This window comes from Cuculus canorus, chromosome 3 (genome assembly GCF_017976375.1).
Source record: "Cuculus canorus isolate bCucCan1 chromosome 3, bCucCan1.pri, whole genome shotgun sequence".
NCBI lineage: Eukaryota > Metazoa > Chordata > Aves > Cuculiformes > Cuculidae > Cuculus > Cuculus canorus.
Window position 1 is genome coordinate 94877999 of NC_071403.1, and position 25229 is coordinate 94903227.

The 25229-nt window shown below is 39.2% G+C and overlaps 1 protein-coding gene across 2 annotated transcripts in view; it reads left to right on the plus strand.

The window, feature by feature from the left end:
• The window catches only part of PTPN14 (protein tyrosine phosphatase non-receptor type 14), a 114587-nt gene that overhangs the window by 75103 nt on the left and 14255 nt on the right, over positions 1 to 25229 (plus strand). For both annotated transcript variants that reach the window (XM_054060923.1, XM_054060924.1), the window contains exons 4-15: positions 1880 to 1977; positions 4255 to 4322; positions 7299 to 7369; positions 9065 to 9152; positions 12098 to 12186; positions 13239 to 13326; positions 14048 to 14130; positions 15955 to 16012; positions 18247 to 18325; positions 19528 to 21017; positions 23532 to 23675; positions 24725 to 24943. In XM_054060923.1, the coding sequence (XP_053916898.1) occupies positions 1880 to 1977; positions 4255 to 4322; positions 7299 to 7369; positions 9065 to 9152; positions 12098 to 12186; positions 13239 to 13326; positions 14048 to 14130; positions 15955 to 16012; positions 18247 to 18325; positions 19528 to 21017; positions 23532 to 23675; positions 24725 to 24943 (2575 nt within the window). The remainder of the gene's footprint in view (positions 1 to 1879; positions 1978 to 4254; positions 4323 to 7298; positions 7370 to 9064; positions 9153 to 12097; positions 12187 to 13238; positions 13327 to 14047; positions 14131 to 15954; positions 16013 to 18246; positions 18326 to 19527; positions 21018 to 23531; positions 23676 to 24724; positions 24944 to 25229) is intronic.

The window sequence follows — 25229 nt, forward strand, 5'->3', positions numbered from 1 at the left end:
GGTCAGAGTATTGGTGCTGTCTAGTGGCAAGTTACTGCACCTCACATCACTGATGGAAGAGTTAACTGAAGAAAAATGTAAAACGCTGCATTTGATTTATAGCCCTCAAAGCGTGGTTTTGGTTATGCTAGTTTTTAAGCACGTGGGTATTGTCTAATGCCTCCACAGAGAATTAAATGGTAATGTTGGTGAGAATAGTCAAGGCAGTGCAGTCCCTGTAGCATGGGTGATGTTACAGCGATTCTCCTTTCCCGTTAGGACTGGGAAGGTGGCTTACTAACACTAAACCAAGATCAGAATACTTTCTTTGCTATTCCCAAAGGTTCAAATTTAAGGTCAGATGTCACGTGGTGGTTGCCGCCGAGTCCAGTTAGGAGTTTACTGTCTCGAGTCTTTCTTATTGTTCTTTGCTGTCTGCCTTGCAGAGGCTGCAGTCTCTGAGGCTGGCTGGCATGCTTTTGTACCATTTCTTTCTAGCTTGTTTTATCTCAATTAATGATTTTTATAAACCCGTACCATCCTAAGGGGTGGCCCTTTCTGTTAAGGGTGGAGTGAGCAGGCACGCAGCTGAAGGGAGCAGTGACCTCCTAACCTGGTTCAGCTGCAGCCAGACTGGCATGTCTGGTCAGAACCTGAGAAACCGCTTGGTTAGTATTGGGCATTTCCTAACTTGGGCAACCCAATTGCATCAGTTACTATCAGCAGGTCTGGAGGTTGGGCGCATGAGTCTGAGTGCAGCCATGGACTGTGGCTACCCTGGTGCAGTACCTTTGTGTTTGGTCTCAGACCCTGATGGGGAGTTGAATGTCTGTTGAGAAGGAATTGTTTCATCTCATCTGGGACAGGTTATATATGTCTGCACCAAAAGTTTAAGCCGATGAACGTGGGATATTATGTTGGTGTTAACTCAACTGTATTTGATTATTGGCACATCAGTGGCCAATATGGCATTCTTGCAATTGTGGCTGTAAATTTTTCAGCTGCCAGTCTTGCCCCTGCTTGGTTTTACTGCCTAATGCATACAGGTAGCTCAAGGGAATATGCATTGGTGACTGCAGAGTAAAAAGTTGTGGCCTGTTAACGAAGCTGTTTCCGATGCACTTTAAACCTGATATGCCAGGGGGACTGTTACATGTCCCTGCCCTGCTGCTTTTGCCAACTCTGCTCTTGGTCTGGACCAGTTCAGAGGATGGGAGGACGTGAATGAGGGCAGTAACTTATTAAGCTTTTTGTGGAAAGCTTCTTGTTTGTCTTTATCTACTCTATTGCAAATTTAAGGTGAAATGTCTGAGTTCTATTACTGTCATTAAAACTAATATAGTTTGTCTTGTGGTTATTTACTACAGACTAGCAAGTGTGTGGTATTAGAAGTTAGCTTGGTTGTCTAAGTTATGCTTATAGATGGGAGATGCCAATTTAAAAATCTTTTATATGGACCATAGTTTAAGTTATGTCAGTAGGCCAGTGTGTAATGATAAAATTCTGTTTCTTCTATGAAATTGGTGACGCTGGATCAAAACCAATAGAATTAATATGGAACAGCTTCTTTTCTGTTGATGATTGCATGGTCTGCAATAACATCTACAAAACTAATGGAGGAGGTGAACCCAGTGGATGTCCGTTTTCTATGTAGTCTAGGAAACACAAATTAGAACTTTGTATTTGCCTTTTCATCCACCTGGAAGCATTGTGCATGGAGGGATCATAGTGTTTTGCTTTGGCGATATGGAACTTCTGAAGCCAGGCACAAACTGCTGTGTAACAGCCTGACCTGTTTGTAGTGAGATTTTCTTGCTTCCAGCAGGATTTTGCTCTGTAGAAAATGTACAAACGTGTAGATGTTCTAATTTGTGCTTTTTTTTTTTTTTTTTTTTTTTAGATATCAGTATTACCTACAAGTGAAAAAGGATGTTCTTGATGGCCGATTACTTTCTTCATTGGAGCAGAGAATTCGACTAGCTGGTTTGGCAGTGCAAGGTAAGATGATGTGACTTGATAGCCCTTTTACAGCATTGGCTTCTTTGTTCTGTTCTAGATGTTGACTGGGCACTAACTGTGGCCTTGTATGACTGTTACTGACATCAGCTGAGTTTTCTATTGGTTTAAAAGTGTGTGTAGGTTTACTGTTATTGATGAAATACTGACATCTTCAGAGAAGGACCGATGATCTACATCACAGTGTTCAACTTTCCTATTTCTAAAATCCATGTTAATGAATCTGAACAAAACTCCAGCTCTTCCAACCCCAACCACAGAGTACTTTGCAGTAATGAATTTGCTTTACATTCTCTGGTTTGAAATGCAATTACATCAAAGAGCATAGCAGCAGCTTTAATTTTGCCTTTAATTAAGAGCTCATTTTGCTGTATAGTGCTATCTGAAGTATGAAAGAACGCATGACCATAATTGTTATGTGAGTTATAAATTAATAATAAACTACTTCTTATAATGTGATTTTTATTCTGAGCCTCCTAAGGACGTCTATAAAAGTGAGATCATGTAATCTATATGGGCAGAGGAGGAACCCCTGTATTTGAAGAAAGTATGTTTCAGTCCATCCATGACTGACTATAATAAGAACCTAAGGTAGAGTTTCAGCAATCATGCTCTGGGCATGTCTTCTGATGAGAAGGAAGGGGAAGATGCATACATGAATAAAAAACATGAAGATCCCGTGCTTGAAAAAGTAAAGGTTTAGTGAACAGTAATGCTAATACTAACTTTCTTAGGGCAACAGAAATTCCTTTTTGATATCTTTTTTCTTGGTTAAAAATTGAAGAAAAAATGTTTCTTGTCAAATCTTGAATTTTTTTTTTATTAATAAAGGAAAATGTATGTAGAAGATTCCATACTGAATCTTGAAATTTAAGTAAATGAAGCTTTCTCCAGTGTGTAAGTTAGGGCTAAATAATTTCTGAAGTTGTTTCACTGCCCCTATGTTTTTGGGGCTTTTTGCTAACTTTGAGAGTGAGCCAGTCTTTGTTATTGGTTTGAAATAATCACTTTTATTCCGAATTTTCTACGTAATCAATTATATTTCAAATACTGTTGCATCAGAATGCTGCATCTAATCTCTTTCACTTTATTCCTGACCTTGTATTACTCCCTTTGCGCTTGCATGTGATGCAACCAAAGATACTTGAAATACTTATTTCTTTTAAACTTACAGGCTTTATTTCATGTCCATTTTGATTTCTTTCTGTTTATGTTAAAACATAACTCTGAGGTGAAAACAAAATGAAACTGCATTTTTGGCATCCTGCAATACATGAAATTGCCTAGAAGCTTTGAAAGAATGTTTAGCTTGTATGATTTATGGTGGGGATTTCCAGCTTCTATAATATGAGAATCTTGTAGATGGTGTTTGATCCATTAGAATTAATGTAAAATAAAAACCTCCTGGCAAGGTATTCTTTTAATATAAGCTGTTGTATATTTAACAGATAGATAAATAATAGGCTTTGTTTTAGTTTTGGCCTTTTTTTTTTTTTCTGTAATACAATTTAGCCTTTAGGAAGCATTTTCAAAATGCCACAGTTTCAGGGACATTTGGAGAAGAATCCTCAGCCTGACAGATGAATGAATATGGGCATGGAGATAAGTACTTTTTAAAGAGACGCAGAAGAAGTAGAAAAATAAGTAGAAAGGTGGTATGAGTCAGTCAATTAAACTGATATAATACCTGCAGTGTTACATTGGCTGCAGAAGGATAAGACCAGCCTCCTCCAGTCCGTGTTTGACAGTTTTTAATAGACTCAGCTAGTGATTTTTAAACTCCTGGACTGTAAAATCTGTAAAAAGGCATCTTTTGAATAAACATGTAAAATTGTAGCCGAGGTAGGTTGATTTTTGTTATTTTTTTACCTGGTTAGGTTTGTGAAGTTGGAGTAGCAAAAGTGTACACCCTTTTTAAAGAGGCTGAGCAATCCCACCCTTGTTAGATGATGGTATTAGTTCATGGAGGCTACAGAGAAAGGAATGATTGCACTCCTGATGCTTAAGCATTGCAAATGGACGTAATATTAGAGATCAAAAGAGAGAAATTACTTGTTGGCTGTTATTTGATCTCTGGTAATAACACTACTATTTTCAAACCTCCATGTTAAAAGCTAAAATACAGGCAGAAATCTTTGTGCTGGATTGTGGCTTCAGAGAGAACTCGCCCACTTGAAATTAAGCATCTGTGCAAAGGTTCAGTGTGGTCTTCACATGTGTGGAAAGTGCTAAAATGAGTAATTGTGTTGCTTTTTCCAGCGGATTTTGGAGACTATAACCAGTTTGAATCTCATGACTTCCTTCGAGAATACGTCTTGTTCCCTATGGTGAGTTCCTTCTCTCTCTCTTTTGTGGTCTTTTATGAATGATTTCTCCATGCCCCAGAGATGGCTTTGTTGATAACAGAGTAAAAGCACCATCACTGAGCTATTAACAAACTTTGCTCCCCAAAACCTACAATATAGTTGGTTGTATCTGAATGAATATATGCTGCGGAAATCTAGCCCTCTTTCAATTTCTGTTAAGCCTCCACTAGGAATAGGTGTCAACAAAACAGATGTACTTCTTTGAATCAAAAAGGAAGTTGCGACTATTTAATAAGCTATCTATTAGCAGTACTGCAGTATTGGTAACATGGCATAGCAAGGGGATCTGAAGGCTGCTGTTGTAGTAAATGTTGTGTCACAGGACAAATCATAGAATCACTAGGTTGGAAGGGACCCACTGGGTCATTGAGTCCAACCATTCCTAACACTCCCTAAACCATGCCCCTCAGCACCTCATCCATCTGTCCCTTAAACACCTCCAGGGAAGGTGACTCAACCGCCTCCCTGGGCAGCCTGTTCCAGTGCCCAAATCATGCAGCCTTTCCTGAAGAGGATGTGAATTTATATCAACTGATTATTAGACTGAAGTAAAGTGTGAATCAGGTCTTCTCAAAATGTTCTCCAGGGACTACACTCCAAATTTTTTTAAGTTTACATTGTAAGCTAATAAATAGTTTGAATGCTGAGGGAAGTGTTTTAGGTCACTAGCAGTGTTAGAAGTTCTGGTGACAAATGCCAAGCACTTGCATTCCGTGATATTGAACCTCTCTGGAAGGTTGGATTAGAAAAAAAAAAAAAAAAGCATAGTGAGGTTAATGCTGGCTTTACCTTAGATGAAGAAGTCCATCAGCACGAGTCTTGAATACATAAGCATCATAAGACGTAAAAGATTTTGGAATTCTTTTGAACTGGAAAAAAAGATTTGGAAGTAGGGTGGGGTTCCCAGGCTCTGAATGTAGCTGCCTAGAAGTTAAGGCATCTGGTTTCCCTCTGCAATTAGTGGAGCGGTAGAGGGAGAATGATTCATCTCCCTGTAATTTGAAGGCTTGAGAAAGGAACTTCCAGGAGCATTTCATCCCGCTTACTGGCACTCTTTATACAGGAACTGCAATGCATAGTCCATTCTCAAGTCCAAAGAGTTGACAGCTGCACAGTGTCTTGAAGTGAAGATGCAATTTTGAGCTGGTAGACAGAAAACCACCTGAAAAAATCAGCAGGAAGAAGGGAAGTTAGTGTTAACACATAGAGCCCTGACTATGCCTTTTGTAGCTAGAATGGGGCTTCAGAATTGAGTTTTTGCTATGGAAATTCTATTAGCCTGACTAGTGGAGCAGGATTTCTTTGGTACACCACATATTTATTCATAAGTAATTGATAATCTTGTCTATAGGTGATGGTTTTTTAAGTTGTGTACAGTGGCCTAAGTGGGAAGGCAAGGGCTGCGAATATAGGCTGAGAAATGTGTCATTGAGCTGTGACTTTGTAAATTACTGGACTTCTGCAAACTTCTTTCAATGTACTGATATTATTTTTCTATTCAGAAAAAAATTAGGGGAGGGGTGTGGCCTCCAGATGAGCTTTCAGGTAGTTAAATTTCTATGTGGTTGATGAATTTACTCTTTGGATGCACCTCCATTTTTGAGTCAGCTGCCTACATGGTGTTGTGGTCAACTCTCTTCTGTTTTGCATATGTTGACTCTGTGGTATCTTGCCTTTCACCTTTGCTACTATTGCTAAATTTAACAACATCAGCGAAGTGTCTGCTTCCTACAGTCTTTGGAAGCCTATTCTTAAATCAACTGTTTCTCTAAGCTTTTCTTTAACTACTTGTCTTTGCTCTTCTGAGGAGGAGTGAATAACATAATAGGAACTATTTCACTGCAAGTCCAGTGACAGTAGCAAAGTGCTGCCGATATAAGCTAGTCCTGAAGCAAGTGGGAGGATTTGAATGAATCTCAGGCATAGAAAGAGCCTCCAACAAGAACATTGCTATAAATTCTTCAGTGAAGTGAGCTGGTGGAGGGAGGGGCAGCTACATTTGTACTGTTTGATCTTGTGAGGATACAGTGTGTGTCAAATGGCACTTCTTCAGCAGTGAAAAGAACAAAGTTATGTACACAGTACACCCCACAGGTGTGTAGCTGTGCATAGGCATGTACCATGCCATTTTTCATTAGCACACTACCTCTTTCACATTTTTTTGTAGCAGAAGCAAATATCAGAGGGAGGGCCCCATTGAGCAAGAAATAGTCAGTGTATTTAAGCACATTGCATGCAGCCTTAAGGCTTTTAAAAATAAAAATTAGAAGGTTTTGCAATAAAAGTTTTTAGCTTCCGTTTTTTTCCCTTGAATTTAGGAGCAGAATACCTTTATTAACTTCCCAATTATTTCAGAATTGTTTGTACCACATGTTATTAAATTTCAGAGGATAAAAATTTCTGCTCAGAAATGTGTTGCAAGCATAAAGTACATTTTAATACATATTTGAAGAGGTAGCAAAACTTTCAATCCCTTTTAACACGGCAAAGGGAGTACCTGTAGGTTGCAGGACAGAAAATAAGCATGACTTGATTTTCCACGTTCTATGTATTATTTGGGGCAGTTTTAGAAGGTATATATTAAGTTGTAGACTTCCAAATGTATTTAAAGACATGTTTGGTCCTTATCCAGGAAAAGTTCGCTTATCCATGCTTTGTACTTTGTTCTCTGTTTTGGAATAATAAGCACCTTACTACTGTTTAACTCTATTGTTTTATTCTCCTCCCCCCCAAAAAATATAAAAATCCCAGACCCTCTTGTTTTCCTTGCCTATTTTCAGCATCCTGTGTTCTGAATTTTCAATGTAGTTGGTGATAGGTTCTCACTCAGAAGAAAGCAGACAGGAAACAATCCTGAAACATCATAATTCCTGTCTTGTGTTTTGTAGTCTCTCCCTTTGGATGACTAGTTTTCAATACTACTTCATATTCTTACAGGATTGGACCCAAGATGAAGCTGTCCTGGAGGAGCTGATTCAAAAGGTTGCTCAGGAGCACCGAACTCACAGGTCAGCTTGACATGTTAATATCTGGATTTTTTTTTTTTGGTCATCATCCTCCTAGGACCTTCCTCTTTCCATGCTTTTCTGGCAGCGGTAGATGAGCCAATCTTCATGTTACTACTATGCTACATCTTGCTGGATTTTTAATTAGTCTGTTACAAAAGATCATCTGCCTCTTGTGAACACAAAATGGCCAAGGAACTTAATCCCAAATAAATTAGCATTTGCACTATAAGGTTTAATAAGAATGCATAACATTGCTTGCATTTTGTAGTAGACTCTTTTCTCTTCTTGGTTTCATTAAAATCCTGATGGTGACTTGATCAAGGATGGTCTAAGGGTCTGTCCAAGGGTTTTCTCTCATTTAAGGGGCAGGGAGAATACACACTCTCTCAATCTAATGGAAATGAAAATAACAGGACTTGGGTTTTAAGTCTAGATTTGGAAAAGATGCAATATGCTGTTACTGATTAATGAGCTAGGAGTGTATGTATTAATGCTTCAGTACAAACATCTTCTTTGCAAACAGGCTTCTTTCATGTCATCTGCGTGTTCTTGTAGTAGAAATATTCAAACCTCTAGAATGTTCTTCTTAGAAAAATGGCAGTGCCTATATGTAATTGGAAATATTTTTTTTGTGTTATATTATGCATTTGCATTTAAAGCTTTGTTACATTAAATGGCATAGGACTATTATGTGAAGGGTGCAGCACTCCCTATTGTATGACAGAAAATGGTTGTAAACAGGCAAATACCAGTCTCTGAGTCTAAAGCCATTCTCAGTCTGAGTTTCAATACAAGCTTAGGCCTTTGATGCAACCAAAGAGTTAGCTTCCAGGCTGGCCATGAACAGGCCTGGTGCAATTCTCTTTCTGCCATGGGTTGCTTGTGTGATCTTGGTTAACTCACAGACATGAAAGGAAATATATCCCTCCTCTGCTATTCTCTTTAGTGCTGTTTCTGCAACACAAAGAACAAATATTTATCCTCACTTCAGCAGGTAGCTCACATTCCACCACTTTTCTCTCTCTTTTTCTCCCAAGTATTGGTCTAACTCTTATATTTCTGTTCATAAGCTGTGGTACAGAGGAGCAAAGAGGAGAACCATTAATTCTTTTGGAGCAACCTGCAATATATTCTGACCTGCTTTTGAGAACTGAAATCTGTCTGAATTCCTGAGCTGTGACAGCAGCATGTGTAGACATGTGTGTAAAAGTTTTCAGGTGATTTGTCCTCTATTATGAAAGACAATCTGCTCACCATTTGATTTACTGCCTGTGTTTTTGAACAGCCAGGAGGAAAATGTAGGTCTTCCCTTTTAAGTAATTTTAAGCAACTTCAGTGGATTTGTATGCTATTTATGCAAATTCGAATCCCTGTGGCTCAAACCGGCCATCCAGAACTAGGCACAACCTGATGCAATGGCCTGATATTTTAATAAAGCTTGAAAATATTTGTGTGCAGAAGAAACTGAGTAATATGAACAGTTGACTTTATTCCTCCTGTACTTTACCTTAGCAACATTTAGTAAAATTCTTCCCCTTGCTTAACAGTGTTGAAAGTTTTGTGTTGAGCTTTTCTAGGCAGCATCTCCAAAGTGTCTTCTAGAGTGGTTTTGTGAATATCCCATTTTTTAACTAGTATTTTTTGTGTGCATATAATATTGAACCACTTTGCTGCCTTTTGTTACTCTAATTGCAGTGGCCTTACAGCAGCAGAAGCTGAACTAATGTACATCAATGAAGTGGAACGCCTTGATGGATTTGGACAGGAATTTTTCCCTGTGAGGGTATGTTACTGTATACGGGGAAAGAACCTCTGAATCAAATGATGCAGAATTCTGCAGTGACCTTTGCCATCATGCAAGTTATGTTTGTCCAAAAGAGACAGGGCTTGTTTCACTGTTCTGGAGGATGAATTGACTGCTGGTAGTTTGAATGGACATTGTGGCATGAGAGTATCTTAGGCCCGTGATGTTACATTTCTTACACCAGCGTCCTTTTTACAGTAGAGGTTGCTGTGTGCAACCTTCCCAAGTTCTACTCACTTGGGAAGCAGAAATACTCCTTGCTTTTCTTTGTGTGCTGAGGAAGAGTGGCTGAGGAAAATGAACTTTAGCTCTGGTCTTTAACAGGATAGGGAGATATGACCTTTTCATGCCTTTCTACATTGCTAGTTACCAGGCATTAACTTTACTTTTCCTTAGTTTCTTACATGTACACACAGGTCCTCCGCACATTTAAATGGAGAGGAGTTTTCAAGTTTTATTTTATGTTTGTAGTCACTTTCCCTTTGCTGTAAGCCCCCATCTGCCATGGATAGTCATGCGCAGCTTATGGAGCGGATGCCACCATGATTAAGTTGTGCTGAGAAACTGAAAACTGCTGTTACCATCATGGCACATTCCTCTTTGCTAACCAACTCTGCCACCATAAACGGTGGACTGTTAGTGTGTTTTCTAGAGCTGACCTAGAATTTAAAAACCAACCCATCCCCACACCAAACAAAAAAGATTTCTGCTGAAGTCAAAATTGGTACTTCAGCAAATTTCAAAACTGTTATGAAGGGGAGGAGCTGAATGGCAAAAAAACCCCAAAACTGTACCCAACAACAAAAAATATGGAAGGTTTATTGCCAATGAATGAAATAAATGTTTTCCTCCAATTCATTTGGATTAATGCTGCATGCTGCTGAAAAATATTTCTGTGTTGGAATAGTCATTGGGTGTTGTTGCATGTCAGTAAAGTATTTATGAACAGTGGGCACTTTGCAAAATTGCTGAAGGACATTACCCTTGTATCAAAGAGCAGCATGCTGGCCTTATAGACAAATAGAATTGCATTCAAAGGGATAAATGAATGATTTCTCCTTTGTTTCTGTTAGAAAATGCTAATAGAAATGTGTTTGTCTTTCTTTTTTAATAGATATTTATGTGTATACATAAATACATGTATACATGTATCGTATCATGGTATAGTTAGGGTTGGAAGGGACCTTAAAGATCATCCAGTTCCAACCCCCCTGCCACAGGCAGGGACATCCCACTAGGTCAGGCTGCCCAAGGCCCCATCCAACCTGGCCTTGAACGCCTCCAGGGATGGGGCATCCACAACCACCCTGGGCAACCTGTTCCGATGTCTCATCATTCTCATAGTGAAGAAATTCCTCCTAATGTCCAGTGTAAATCTGCCCCTCTCCAGTTTATACGTGTTCCCCTGATCATATCCCCACAAGCCTTTACGAATGGCCCCTCTCCAGCTTTTCTGTAGGCCCCTTTCAGGTATTGGAAGGTCGCTATAGGATCTCTTCTCAGCTTTCTGTCCTCCAGGCTGAACAGCCCAATTCTCTCAGCCTGTCCTTGTAGGGAAGGTGTTCCAGCCCTCCAGTCATCTTTGTAGCCCTCCTCTGGACCCGATCCAACAGCTCCATATCCTTCTTATATTGAGGATTCCAGAACTGAACACAGTATTCCAGATGAGGTCAAATACATATATTTTCCCCAACATTTTCCCAGCCTTCTAAAGCTGCCACTGGGACAATGCAGAGGAATGCGTAGTCCTCTGATCAGGCTGAACCAAAGACTGTCAGCCACATGACCTCTGATGACTTGTGGTATATGTGGAAGAATGCTGGTCTATGCAGCACTTAGAATCAATGCATAGGCTGGGGCTTGAAAATTGGCATCCATCATTTGTTTGCGCGAGGCATAACACTTAGGAGTTAGTAGTTAGAAATGGGTGTAGATACTCAGTTGTTGCCTTCTGGGGATCAAGTACGACAAGGCTAGGAGAGCAGCTCTAATCTGATCTATTAAAATGCAGGACGCCCTATGGTTTCTATAATTTGCTCATGCATAGTGCATTAACTTCTGTCGTATCCTTACTTCTAGCATTTCTTTTAACCACACTCTTGGTGTTAGCATGATTTTTATTTACTGCTTTAAATTGTGAATCAATTACTCTGTATGCAGTGGAGAGAGAGTTGGTTTTGTTGATAAATGTAGAAAAAGCATTTTAAGATGACAGCTAATTGCACGATAGAACAGGAGCACATGATTTTCAGACAGAAGCCTGCAAGGTGACAATGGTAGGCACTTGAACCAGTAGAACATCTGAAAAACAGTGCAAGAACAGTAGATGTTATGTGGTGTGTGCAAATGAATATTTAGCCCAATAATTAAAAACCAATGGAGGATGTATCTGTATAGAGATACAAGTACTTTCTAGAGTGTCATGCTGTGAACTTCTACACAGAGCACTTAAAGGAGGAACCGTGAAGGGTATAGCTTTTGAGAGGGATTCCATCTCCAGGTGTGGCTTTCTGAGATCTCAACATGTTTTAACAGGTGACTGGAGAAAAGATGTGAATGTGAAAGAAGAGTATTGCTTTTGGTAGTCATATGGGCTCTAGAGAGCTATAATCACAGTGATAGGGAATGTGGGGTATTATATAATACAATGGATGGCAGTTTGTGGTGAGTGTGTTGTTTGATAGAGGAGAACCTTGGGCTCTTTTAGCCTTTGTTTGGTCTCAGTAATCAACAGAATTAATCCAGTTAAGTGCTAACTGCTTTGAAATAAAGAAAATCAGAGTCCAGTCAGCGAAGTCTACATTAGTCAAGTGTTAGTCCTGCATTCATCCTGAAGAAGAGCTTGTATAGTAGTTCAGCATGCATTTATATAGGTGTATTGGCCTGTTTCTTTATTAAACTAAATATATGTCCTTTCTCTGCAGGATAATCATGGCAATGACATACGCCTTGGTATTTTCTTCATGGGAATCTTCATAAAAAACAGAATTGGAAGGACAACTGTGATTTATAGGTAAAAACTAGGATCTTCTGTATTTAAAGCGAGTTTGTTTTCAGAGCTCCATGTGTGGGGTTTCTTTATTACTTACATATGTGACTTCAATAGCACCAATCCTCTAAGTGGATTTTTACTGATCTCCATTATTAGAACATGAACATTTGTGCAGTCAAAAAATTGTGTTTTATGAGCAGATCTAATTTTTAGTCAGTTGCTAAGGCTTGTATCAGACTTAAACTGGAATGTTTTTTTGCCTTAAAAAGGCTTTCAGTGGTGATCTTCAAAAATGTTAGGGCCCCCTTTTCCACACAGCTGATGTTTTTCATATTTAATTTTGAGAAGAAATTAGGTATCCATTTAACTGTGCCAAGTGACAAAGTCAAGAAGTTTCTTGACATCTAGTAGCGATGGTGCTGCGATCCTTACTCTTTGGAAATATGCACTTAAAGCATCCTGCCATGACATGAAAAGGAATGCATGCTGCAAACAGAACAAACAAGTCCTTTCCATCCCCGTGGATTGCATGCAATGTACGCAAATGTCTGTCAGCTATTTGTAAGAAGATTATAACTCTGATCTTGGGTAACCTGACAATTACTTGGAGGGGGAAAAAAAAAAGATTGCAAGCATAAAATCAGAGTATTAACCGGATGTGCATGGCCTGCATAGCCATGTTATCAACTTAACCTTCTTTAGGAAGAATTGGCACTGGAAGAGTGGGAAATGGCATTTGAGGATGAAAGGCACTATTAGAAAAAAAGGTTTATTACATGTGGCTAAAATCAATAGGTTAAAAAATGCCACAGTTCAGTATCATGTTTATCGTTAATATACTTACAGTGTTTCTATTGTGTGTCTTCAAATAAGTATTTAGAAAGAGAACTTTTAACTCTCCTCCTTTGCACTAGAGCATGACTTCCTTGTTTTCCCGACCAAGTTTATTCACCAAAGTGCTACTGAAAAGCTTCCCCATAAAACAAGACAAATGTTGACTAAGGGATTCTTAATGTTTGTGAAATGTTTGAATGTATGTGTTGGCAAACTACCACATTTTTTTTACTCTACAGGTGGAATGACATTGGTAATATAGCACATAACAAGTCTTCAATTGTTCTAGAGTTGGTCAACAAAGAAGAGAATGTACTCTTTCACACGGTAAGAAGACAATCTAATCAATATCATCAAGAAAGCTGCTTATATAAAAAAAAACTTTTAAAATTCCACTTCCCTGAAGGGGCTAACTCACCACAAGCCCCCCTCAAAGTTCACATTTTACTTGAATGAAATTAACTTTGTTTAATGACATTAACTTTGTTTAGCTACCAACATTAGTATTCTCTTCCAGGCATCCCAAAGTATACTATACTGGGAAGTCTGCAAAAAACAAAGTGCTTGTTGGATGAAACATCCACAATGCCACACCGTTTTTCATGCTGGGATAAATATAGCAGCGCAAGCAGCTGAAGAAACTGGGCATAAACTACCATGCATGCACATACTGGAACTCAGAGAGCTGCAGTGCTGTTAAGTGCTATTTAAAATCACTCCATATCTCCGTGATCCAAGGCCAGTATAGAATCTGGAACAGCTAGCTAGAGCCATTTTTTTGTTGTTGTTGTTCCTCCTCCCCTCCCACCGTGACTTAGCAGTGAAGTGGCAGCATGTAAAGGCATGCCACTGTATTTCAGTAATTTAATGCCTTGAATGCTCTTGAGGGCGCTAGGCGTGTTCTTGGCAGCCAGATTCTGTACATGATGGACTTACCAAGCATTACTGCAATTGAATTTTTAAAAATCTTTGTTACTTTTAGGTAAGAATAGCACAATGAATGATTGATTATTTTTTTTTTCCTTTTTCTTTTTTTGTGTGTTTAAAGGACGATCTTGAAAATGCTAAATATGTTTCACGGCTGTTTGCAGCAAGACACAAATTTTACAAACAGAACAAAATCTGCACTGAGTGAGTACTCTTTCTTCAGAGTAGTTTTCTAACACCCTTCTTTGGAATTGCTCTAAGTTTTGGTGTGTCTGTCTTTGTTTTTTCTAGCCACTTGTGTCAGTTATTCTTTTCCCCTTCCCCTTTTTTTCTTGTTTTGTTTTAAGCACCAGCAAGAACAGACAATTGTAAATGAAATCTTATTCTGACCCTTGTGAGGCTTCATGCTCCCCAAGCCGATGAATCTGACTGTCTTAAATTGAAGCCCTTGGTCTCTGGCATTCATAACCCAGAATGCTAGTATAAACTTGAGTGAAAGGTGACATATGTTAACATGACAAAATATGAATTGCAGTAGCATTTTGAAGATGCACTACCCATCCAGGAGTTATGGTCGATGGAAAACACAGGTTGTCATCTTCTAATTTGGGCAGTATATTTCATCTGCTTATGTGCAACAAACAAGTGAGGACATCTGGGAATGTTAATCTGCATAGACATACTAGCACAGCACGGCGGAGACTGTAAATATGAACCCAAAGTCTCCATTAGGCTCTTCTTTGAGCACTTATTAAGGAACTGGCCTGGAGCTAGTCCTCTCACACAGGTGGATACATCTTAACTGAAGGAGGAATTCATGAGGCAGTAGTTACAAGTCAAAAGACAGTTTATTAGCAGAGTATATTTCATTTACAGCAGCATGCAGCAATTTTAATTTGAGATAAATTTTGCTTTGAGAAAATTGGAATTTTGAGAAATTTTCATGATGTGTAGACTTTGAATAGCAATGAGAATGTCAATCAATACCATAATTTGAATATCTCAGAATATTTTCCCTTTGAGGCTATATATTGGGGTCAACAAAGGGGACTAGTCTGTTAATGTTCGTAATCCAGACTACAGAAGCAATAGCTTTTGACCATGTTTATTTCTAAACACTGAGCCGTAAGTATGTGGGTACCATAAACTGCTTCATATACAACTTACAAATATTTTGACTAACAAATACAGGGAATGTCATGAGGTTGCTGAGTGGAATAACTGGAATTTAAATACATTCTTGCCATTAGAACAGCTCTCCTTCTTACCACAGTCTTGTGTGGTATCAGCTTATGTGTTAGAGCCACAGATACTTATGACAGTGTGTTTCCTAGCCAAATAATTTTCCTGCGCTCTGTTAAAATGATAGTTGTTTGGTTTCCTGTGTGCATTTCCTCTAATCGCACATAACATCATTCACCAGATCAGAAAATGTAAGAGGACAAATTCCACCTTTCCTCTCTTCACGTAAGCACTATATTTCTGCCTCCTTCAACTTGTTTCTTTCCCTTCCTCATTTTTTTTTCCTCCTACACTCCTTTTTCATTCCACTGCACTTGGCTACTCTAACCTTGTATGTGGCTCTGCTAGTATTATCCTAACCACCTGCATTTTTTTCCTCCTCCTGGTCTATGCGCATTGCTTTGGAGTGATTGCTATGAATTTCATAAAATTGTCATTGTTTTAATGTTCACCTTAAGTCACCTCAAACCATGCCTGTGTGCTTTATTCAGTTTTTGTTGCTTAAGAGACTTGTTTGATTCATTTTTAAACCAGAGCTTTTCTTTCTTATGTTTCCAAGTAAGCCAAATAGGTTAATGAACAGAAGGCATGTGTATTTTGGACCTGGAATACTTTCGGTATTTAGAGAAGGACCTGAATTATTTTCATTCGTTCATGTTTTTTTAAATCACATTAATGAGCAATACTTACAGATTCTTCATCTCTTGTTTTTCCCCATTCATTCTTGAATCAGAATTAAAATATATTACTCGTTTCTAGTATTTCTTTTTACTTTTTCTTCCACAGACAATCAAATTCTCCTCCTCCTATCCGACGACGGCCCACTTGGAGTAGGTCATCCTTGGTATGTGCCATGGTGGGGTTGTTAAGAATGTCTATGCTATTTCTAATGGGGTAGGGCATTGTGTAAGATAGAACACTTTCTAAATTTAAAATAAGGATTGCATTCTTATGCTTTGGCTTCAGATATAGCACAACAGAAAGAGAACTGCCTTCTATATTAGATATGAAAAATGGAAATCTACTTTTTCAAAGGAAAAGCAGATCCTGCTGCCTCTCTTTGTTTTGAACATAAGAATGCAACAGTTTGGTTTTTTGTTTTTTTTTAACAAAAAAAAACATTCTCGGGAAGATCAAGAGGAGGAATGTGTGCTCATCAATTAACAAGCAACTGGGCTGCTAATCATTCATGTTGAACTTTCAGCTGTTTGCATTTTTTCATAATTGTTTTGTTAACTTGTTGGAACAGTTCTCTTTGGGGAGAAAATAAAAAAGCCCCCCCGACTGTTGTCTGCACTGTACATACCTTTATGCATCTATCTATTCATTTGTCTTGTATGGTAATATATTGGTAGGCATATATGTGATTGGGAGTCCCATTCACATATATAGGAGTGAAGTGGGACCTTTGAGTGAGGCTCTGTCACTTCACTGAGGATCAGTTTCATTACTTTCAGATTAAGATCCTTTATACAGTTTTGGCATAGTGGTGAACCTATATGTTATTAACTATTACTTTAAAGCCATTTTATACTGTTTCACTGTATCAGCAATGTTGGATTTCCAGCAAAACCTCCTTAGTGTAGATCTTATGATGGTGATATGTTTAATCACCTGATTTGGAAAAAAAAGAAAAAAGAACCCGAGTTATCCTTAAGTTGGATATTGACATTATACACATATCAAGCTTCTCCTGATTTGTCAGAAGAGGCAGACGGGCTTTCAAAAAACCCCAAATTCACAACCAACACCAAGAAAAAAAAAAAAAACCAAAAAAACCCGAAAGTCCACAACACAATAATCCCTAATTTCTTGCAGATACCTTCCATAACATCTGTCACAAAGAGAACTGTCTGCTCTAGATCTGTACATTCCAAATAGAAGTCACTTCTTCCTTTCCTTTCTCATTTTTCAGGCTTTCCAACGTCTTGGTTTGTTTCAGGCTAAGCTCTGCTAATTGGGTTGTCAGCAGCAGGTTCCTTTGCCCAGATCGTTCAGTAAGAGTAGGGTTTTATACCCTTGAAAGTAGTTGTTGAAGCAGAAATACATTCTACATCATTTTCCAGCTCTGGTTTAACACAGCCATTTTATATGCAAGAATTCATATGTGTGCTCAGTTTCTTTGATTCTCATTCCCTCTCCCCATTTACATAGAAAATGAAAATTTCATCCCTTCCCCACCCCCTCTTCAGTAGCTGACTTGTGTGGTGCTCATGTTGTGCATGTGCATGCAAAGGTAAATGATTTCGTGTTTGTTTTTTGCCTTGGGCATCCATGGTATTTCTTAATAATTTGAACTACTTCAATCAGCCTAGATGAAAAGCCCTTATTCCACTGTTAAGGAAGACATATTAATGAGAAAAGATTGTCCTCCTTCTCTTTTTGACTTCTTATATCAAAGTATGTTTTCATAAATCTTGCTTGGTGACAGCAGACAGTACAGGTGGGAAAATGTGATTGCAAAACGCATCGGTTTACCAATGAACAAAGCTGGTGAATACATCAGCTGTGATTTATTTTGCTGCAAATGATCCTGCTCATTTAATGCAGAGTTGCCCTCTGTGATACTTGTAGTGTTAAGAAACTTGTGGTATAGATTGTTGGCGGAAGGCTCCGATTCATCATCTAGGGAATCCAATATTCATGTAATTTGCAGTTATTTTAAGTCCATATGTGCTCCTATTGCTTATGTAACAGTGTTCTAGGACCTTGAATTTTTTCCATCTCCCGTGTTTGCCCTGATTAGGTGTTTTGTTTTGTTTTAATTCTTCAAGGTCAAGGGCTTTAATGAACTTTTGAAAGTTTTAAGTGAGCTGGTAATCTGGATGTTCTTTTGTGAAGTGGAACTTAAAGAAGTCTCAACTGGTCAGCTTTGGGCTCCATAACAAAATTTAGCAAACAATTTACAAAGTATGATTCTCTGCTCTATAAAGAAATGCCAAGCCATGTGTTTTTGGCTGGGTAAGAAAGAACAATATTCAGCGAAAAGGGCATAGAACCGTTTTTCCTGTTCCAGCTGCGAAAACTGTAGTAAACAAAGTTCCTAATGCTTTTTTCCCCCTTGTGCTTTCGTTTCAGCCAAGACAACATCCATTTATACTGCCTCCTATGCATGTCCAGTGTGGAGAACACTACACTGAAACACATAATTCACAAGGTAATTAGAACATATATTTTTCCTTTAATGGACTTCAGTTTTATGTGTATGCAAAGAAGATCCTGCCTCTTATGTCTAATGCTGTCATGGTTAAATGGGAGTTGCTGCTGGAGGAGAGCTAGCAGTTTTATAGTTATTGTTACAGCAAGTTTTCTGTTTGAAGTCCAATTTCAGTTTTCAAATTTCTCTAAAATGTCTGTGCATGATTATATGGACCTTAAACTTGGTATTCCAGTTCAGTGAGCTGAAAAAATAATTTCTAAAGGAAGTGTGATGGGTGTGCTATAAGACAGTGCCAGCTGGGGCCAGGGAGTGAGGGAAAAAGAGACAGCAAATATCTTTTAGCTGTGGGAGAAATTGTAGTGTCTTGTTCATGAAACTGTATATTTAGATAATCTTTTCTGCTGCTTTCTCACCAACATCTGCCTGCTTTGTTAGCCTTACAGACTTAAGGAAAGTTAACTATTATCACCCCGTTGTTTGACAAATAAATTTTCTAAGAGGTTTTATCAGGTAACTTTGATCAAGGCTGGGAATAGAGCCCAGCACCTAAACACCTTGAGTCTCGCACACTTAAGCCCACTGCCTCTTGGAATACATGTAGCCAGGTCTGTTAGACTACTTTCTTTGCAGTTCAAATCTGTAGTGTGTGTGTTTTTTCTCCCCTGCTCCTCCCCCAAGTCTCCATCACCCTGCTGTGTTATAATTCAGATCCTCAAAACTGTTGGTTGGTCTGAAGTAGGATTTCCAATTCCACAGTCTTCTGCTACTTCAAATCACAGATTGGAGTGCATCAATAGAAAAGACAAGAGAATTTTTAAGATTACCATAGGCTAGCAGCACTGGATTTTTAAAGTGGCAGCAGTAGTGAATCCTTCCAGGATGCTAAGGGAGAAGATACCCCTTTATTTTATTTTTTCTTGCCACCTCAGGCAAAAACACTTCTCTTTCCCCTTTCATGTCTCCCACAAGATTCAGAGCTACCATATTTTGCTAACTATTGTGAGTGTTTACGGAAGTAGTTTTGTTTTAGTTCTGTTTCAGTGACCCAAGGATGCTCCCAAGACCAGATGTTCCCTGCAGTTGTTGCATACCAAGCTGTCTCCTTAATTGTTTGTGCAGACTGCATTTGAAGCTTAGTTAACGCTGAATTAGTCCTTGCATGTTAAAATTGTCAATGTCTTTATCTCTGCTCTGCACAGATAGCATTTTCCATGGAAATGAAGAAACTTTCTACTGTAGGTCTCAGACCAGTTTGGACAGGTGTCCAATGGACTTCAGCTACTTGAATGGTAATGGACCCAATGGGAGCGTATGCAGTGCCCACAGCATGAACTCCCTCAATCGCTCACAGAACTTCATCCAGGCATCTCCAATGTCCTCAAATCTGAGCATCCCTGGAAGTGACATCATGAGGGCAGACTATATCCCCAGCCACAGACATAGTGCAATCATAGTACCATCTTACCGACCGACTCCAGATTATGAAACTGTCATGAGGCAAATGAAGAGAGGAGTAATCCAGATGGATAGCCAAAGTCAGTCTTTGAGGAATCTCAATATTGGAAACACACATGCTTATAAGCAGGCAGAAGACCTAGTTTACAGTCAGCCTGAGATTCGAGAGAGACATCCTTATACAATTACGTATGGGCCCCAGGGTGGTAGCTATAACAAGCCTGTGGCTCCATCAGACCAAATGAACCCTAATAATGCTGTGCAAAATAAGACAGCAGCTAGTGCCATATCCCACACTGTCAGCACACCAGAGCTGGCCAACATGCAGCTGCAGAGCAGTCAGAGTTACAACACTACTCACATGTTAAAGAACTATCTCTTCAGACCCCCACCTCCGTACCCACGCCCACGTCCAGCCACTAGCACGCCAGACCTGGCAAGTCACCGGCACAAGTATGTCAGTGGGAGCAGTCCTGACTTGGTCACACGCAAAGTTCAGCTCTCTGTGAAGACCTTCCAAGAGGACAGCTCACCGGTCGTCCGTCAGTCACTTCAGGAGGTCAGCGAGCCCCTTATGGCAGTGAAGCATCATGCAGCTGTGAACAAGCGCCATAGTTTGGAGGTCATCAGCAATATGGTACGTGGTATAGAAGCCATGGCATTAAAAACTTTAAATGCCCCCCTGCCACGCAGAAACACTTTGCGGGAGCAGGTGCAGCCGGAAGAGTCAGTTCAGATGGGGCATGAAGTTCAGCACGTTCCTCATTATCATCACAAAAAGACATTCTCTAATGCCACAATGCTGATACACAGCAGTGAAAGTGAAGAAGAAGAAGAAACCTCAGAATCTGTGTCACAGATAACAGCTCTCCATGAGAACATGGAGTACAGTGCTCAGCTGCAAGCTGCCTTGGCTAGAATACCAAATAAACCTCCTCCAGAGTATCCTGGGCCTCGTAAAAGTGTCAGCAATGGAGCCCTGAGGCAGGACCCTGTTAGCATTTCTGTGGCTGTAGCCAGGGCCAAGGCCATGAGGCCAGGACCTTCCAAAGCCATTAGTGTCTCTCGAACTGATCAAATGGCAATAAATGGGTCTTCGCTCGGGCCCTCTATCTCAGAGCCTGACCTCACAAGTGTGAAGGAGCGGGTCAAGAAAGAACCTGTCAAGGAAAGGCCTGTGTCTGAAATGTTTTCTATTGAGGACAGCATTATAGAAAGAGAAATCATGATGAGGGTAAGTGCCTTACTCTGTTGCAGTGGCTTCTTGGAAATGAGTAATCATGCAGGTCAGTTTCCATACCAGAAAAATGTTGGATCAGTAAACTGTGTGAAACACGTGGGTGGGAAGATGTTGATTTCTTGAAGTTAGGAAATGTGATATCAATTGTCACATACAATTTGGTTTCATGGGTCTGTATGGCCACCAAAGGGGCTGATCCTGTGCACTGCTGGTCTGCTTCTGCTGTGGTTATTCAGTGCTGGCCAGATCTGCAACTGATGCAGCTGATGGTGCCACCACCCTGGCAGCAGTGCCAGCCCAAGGTGAGTGGCAGAGCACACAGAATGTGATAAGGAGGCTGATCACAGAGCTCCCCTTCTGGCTGTACAACTCCAGACCCTGTGGATTTGAGGACAGGAGGAGTCTAAAAGGTGTTTGTTGAGATTTGCAGGAGATTGTGTTTGTGCTAGCATTTTCTTCTTTGCAGAGATGTCAAGTATCACATAATATATAATATAATGGAAACTCTTGAGTTTTTCAAATGATCTGTTTTATTGTCTTTCCTGCTACTTTATATAACGTAGTTATCTGAATAAGACAAGACACTGGTAGCTATAGAATGTGTATTGCCAGTTTTGCCCGTAACTATATGAGGGACCAGATACCTAATTACAGAAACAGCAGGTGTAGAGGCTGGGTGATTGAGGATCTGGATTGTTTGTTTTCTTTAAAATAACTACTCAAGTATGAGAAATAGGGTCTTTTTAAACTTGCAGTGAATTTAGAATAAGAAGTATTTAAAGGCTTCAGTGTTCCTGCAAGCAATGGCAGAAATATGAGGGGTGCTTACCATTCAGTGACTTATGTATGTGCTCCATGTAGCGCTCTGGGAAGTGCAACTGCAGTTACAGAGAGCAAAGTGTGCCGTGGTTCTTATTTTATTTTATTTTTCAGAATTGAGATCTTATACAAAAACAATTCCTGAAACAAATTAATGATTCATCTAAATGACCCAGGGCAAAAGAGAGCTTGTAATGTACTAGATCAGTAACTAGTTAGATTTAAATACTACTGTAAATTAAAGAAGCATTTCTAAACGTGTTTAGTGCTTCTTGTTTGTTGGTGATCCTTAAGCTGATGGTTAGGTATCAAACTTGGGCCACTAAGTTGTATCATGGAGACTGAGTTTACTCCTTGCAGAATCTTAAACTTGAAACATAAAACAGGTACTTGACCAAAAAACATTATCTTTCATGAATGAATGCTGTAGACATTGATATAACAAGCATAGATATGCTCTTTTGATCTTCTGGGGAAGGAAAACATGTTCAGAAGCAAGGACCCCAAAGGATCTTAGGATGGAAATAAAGGTAAGAAGAGATCAGAGATGTTTGAGTACTCTTCCCCTGAATAATCTTTCAGATCAGCCTTTGGTCAAAAAGTGCTGTTGCTGCTGTTGTTGCTTTTAGAGTGAAGGGGTGGTCTTAGCACTAAGCTTTTGAGGTGATTTCAGTGTAGATCAGCAGTCTTAATACATGCAGACTTTCTCTTTGTCATAGAAATCACGTCATATTAATGGTAATTTGATTACATTGATTTTTCAAAGGCAGACTTTGCTGTTTTAGCATGCGAGTAGTAATAATAATAAAATCCCCAAACAAAGGAAAAATAATTGCATTTCTCTGCTTTCTGGAAGTAAGAAAAGAAAGCAGAATGATTTTACATTTTTGTTTTGCTTTTCAGTTTGATCTTTACTTAGTGTTCTGGAAGAATCCAGTGCTGAGGGAAAAGCTTACAGGCTGTTGAAAAAACAAGCCATTTACATATGTCTGAAGGCATTCAGGCTCAGTATAAGGAGGTATAATGAGGGCAGCAGGATGAATTTAAAATTCGTACTTGGATTCTCTGTGTTGCAGCGTAATATGATGTGTGAATATGATAAATGATATCCCTCCCTAGCTGCTGTTCTGTTTGGTTTCTGGGATCTGTGAGCTCAGTTTTTAGTGTGAAATATACCATGGGTGCTGTTTGAATCACCCTAATAACCAACTGCATCAGAAGACGTCTCGCTTTAAGTATTACCATCAGAGAAGAGGAACAACTGCCCAGTGTTTTACTGTTTGTTACAATCGGTTGAAATTATTGCTTTTTAAAAGATGCCCCAGGTATCTTGGCTATGGTAGCACCGCTTTAACACAACAGGGTGATTCTTTGTGTGTCCTACATTCAGGATAATGTTTGCAGAAAAATGCTCTAGATTGTATTTGTATGTCTTATAATGGCATGTAAACTGTATTATATGCTGGGATCGCTTCTTTGAAATTAAAATTCTGTGCTCATGTAGGAGCAGGCCTTTGAGGAATAACAGGAAGAATAGAGGTTGTATTTGAATTTACGATGCTAATGGTGATCATCTGCATTCCTTGGCCAGAGAGTTGCAGATTTTGGAGATTAAAAAAACATTCCAGCATTTTACTGGCATTATAAATAATCACACAGAGATGAAAACGTGCCTTTTCTTGCCAAAAGAATCTAGAAAAGCAGAAGATGGCAGGCCTGGAGGCCCAGAAGAGGCCCTTGATGTTGGCAGCACTGAACGGACTCTCAGTTGCTAGGGTTCCAGTGCCGGAGGACAGCCAGGATGAAGTCGCCAAGGTGCCAATGGATGAGAGGGTAAGATGGAAGCTTATGAAATGTTGCTCAAGCGCTTTGTTCCCAGCAGCGTGAAGTTTCTAAAATATTAAAATTTTATTTAAAAGCTGAAAAAAAATTATCTTAAAAGTTTTCAGAGCCATTTATTGGAAAAAGTATGTGGTTAACACTGATGTGTCTTTGGGTGCTGATAAAAGTTTTACGTGCCTTGAACACTTACTGAAGTAGGTGAAAATTGAGACCATTCGCTGTTTAACGAGACCATACAATGTTATACAAGATCAAGCTGTAAATCTAACACTTCCCACATTTTTCATTTGATCAGGCAGTCTTTCTTCAGTGATCATCCGTAGACACCGTCTTTCATGTTCTGATACAACTAAGGAGTTCAGTTAATGTCTCTAATGGGATTATTTTTTAATTTTTTTAAAAAAAAAGATATTTGCCTCCTGATGTTTGCGCATGCGGTTGTGTGCATGTATGTGGAATTTCAGAAATTAAAAACAGTTGCTGCCATTAAGATTTGAGGGACATATTTGCAAATTATCTTACTGGCTTTCTGGATAGAAATTTGCAGCCTTGTATTGTCTGGTATGCAGACGATGGGACTTAACCTCTGCTTGTACATGTGTGGAGTTCTGCTCAACCACAGAAATTCCATGTGTGCAAGTTAGGGAGTATTTTGGAAATACGGACCACATCACACTTCTTGCAGTGTGATCTTCTTCCTGAAAAGATAAATTTAAAATAATTTTACAAGTATCTGTTATGGTGAAATCACATATAAATTCATACTGAACAAGGATTTTATTTAGCATGGGTTTGCTTTTTATGGAATCAGTCTTGAAAAATGCAGAGGTGGAATGTAAAGATCTAAAATTTGCTTGCGGTTTCATTCAGTACAAATAAGTGTGTTGTGTTTCCTCAGATAACTGTAACTGAAAAGAAAGAAGCGACCAAAGAATGCTATGGCTACATATTGAAATTGGAAGAACTGATGGATGGATCTAGTGATAAACATTCTTCCAGGAGGAATTAATGGATTGGTGTTCCTTTTTCCTAAATTTTAGTGCAAAATCTTGAAGAGGAAGTTGGAAGAGGGGATGGTGTTTACAGAATATGAGCAGATTCCAAAGAAAAAGGCAGATGGGATCTTCACTACTGCTGCCTTGCCTGAAAACACTGAGCGGAACCGCATCAGAGAGGTCATTCCTTATGAGGAGAACAGAGTAGAGCTGGTGCCAACCAAAGAAAATAATACAGGCTACATCAATGCTTCACACATAAAGGTAAAAGCTTTCTTGGGCTTTGCTTTGCAAATGAAAGTGTGTTAAAGCTTTGTTTGCATCTCTGCATGCACAGCAGCATTTTCCGTAACTCTTGAAATTCAGAAAAGCTTAGTCAGAATGCATCATTGTACCTTTGTGTCAGCATGGGCATCTCTGAAGTCTCCAATCAACTAACATGCGTGAATCAATTTATTTGCTATAGACTGGGAAGTCATTTTAAAGAGGCATCCTTAGTTTTTTATGCCCACCTCTGCTAGACGATTGTGCAATGTCTCTATGCTATGTT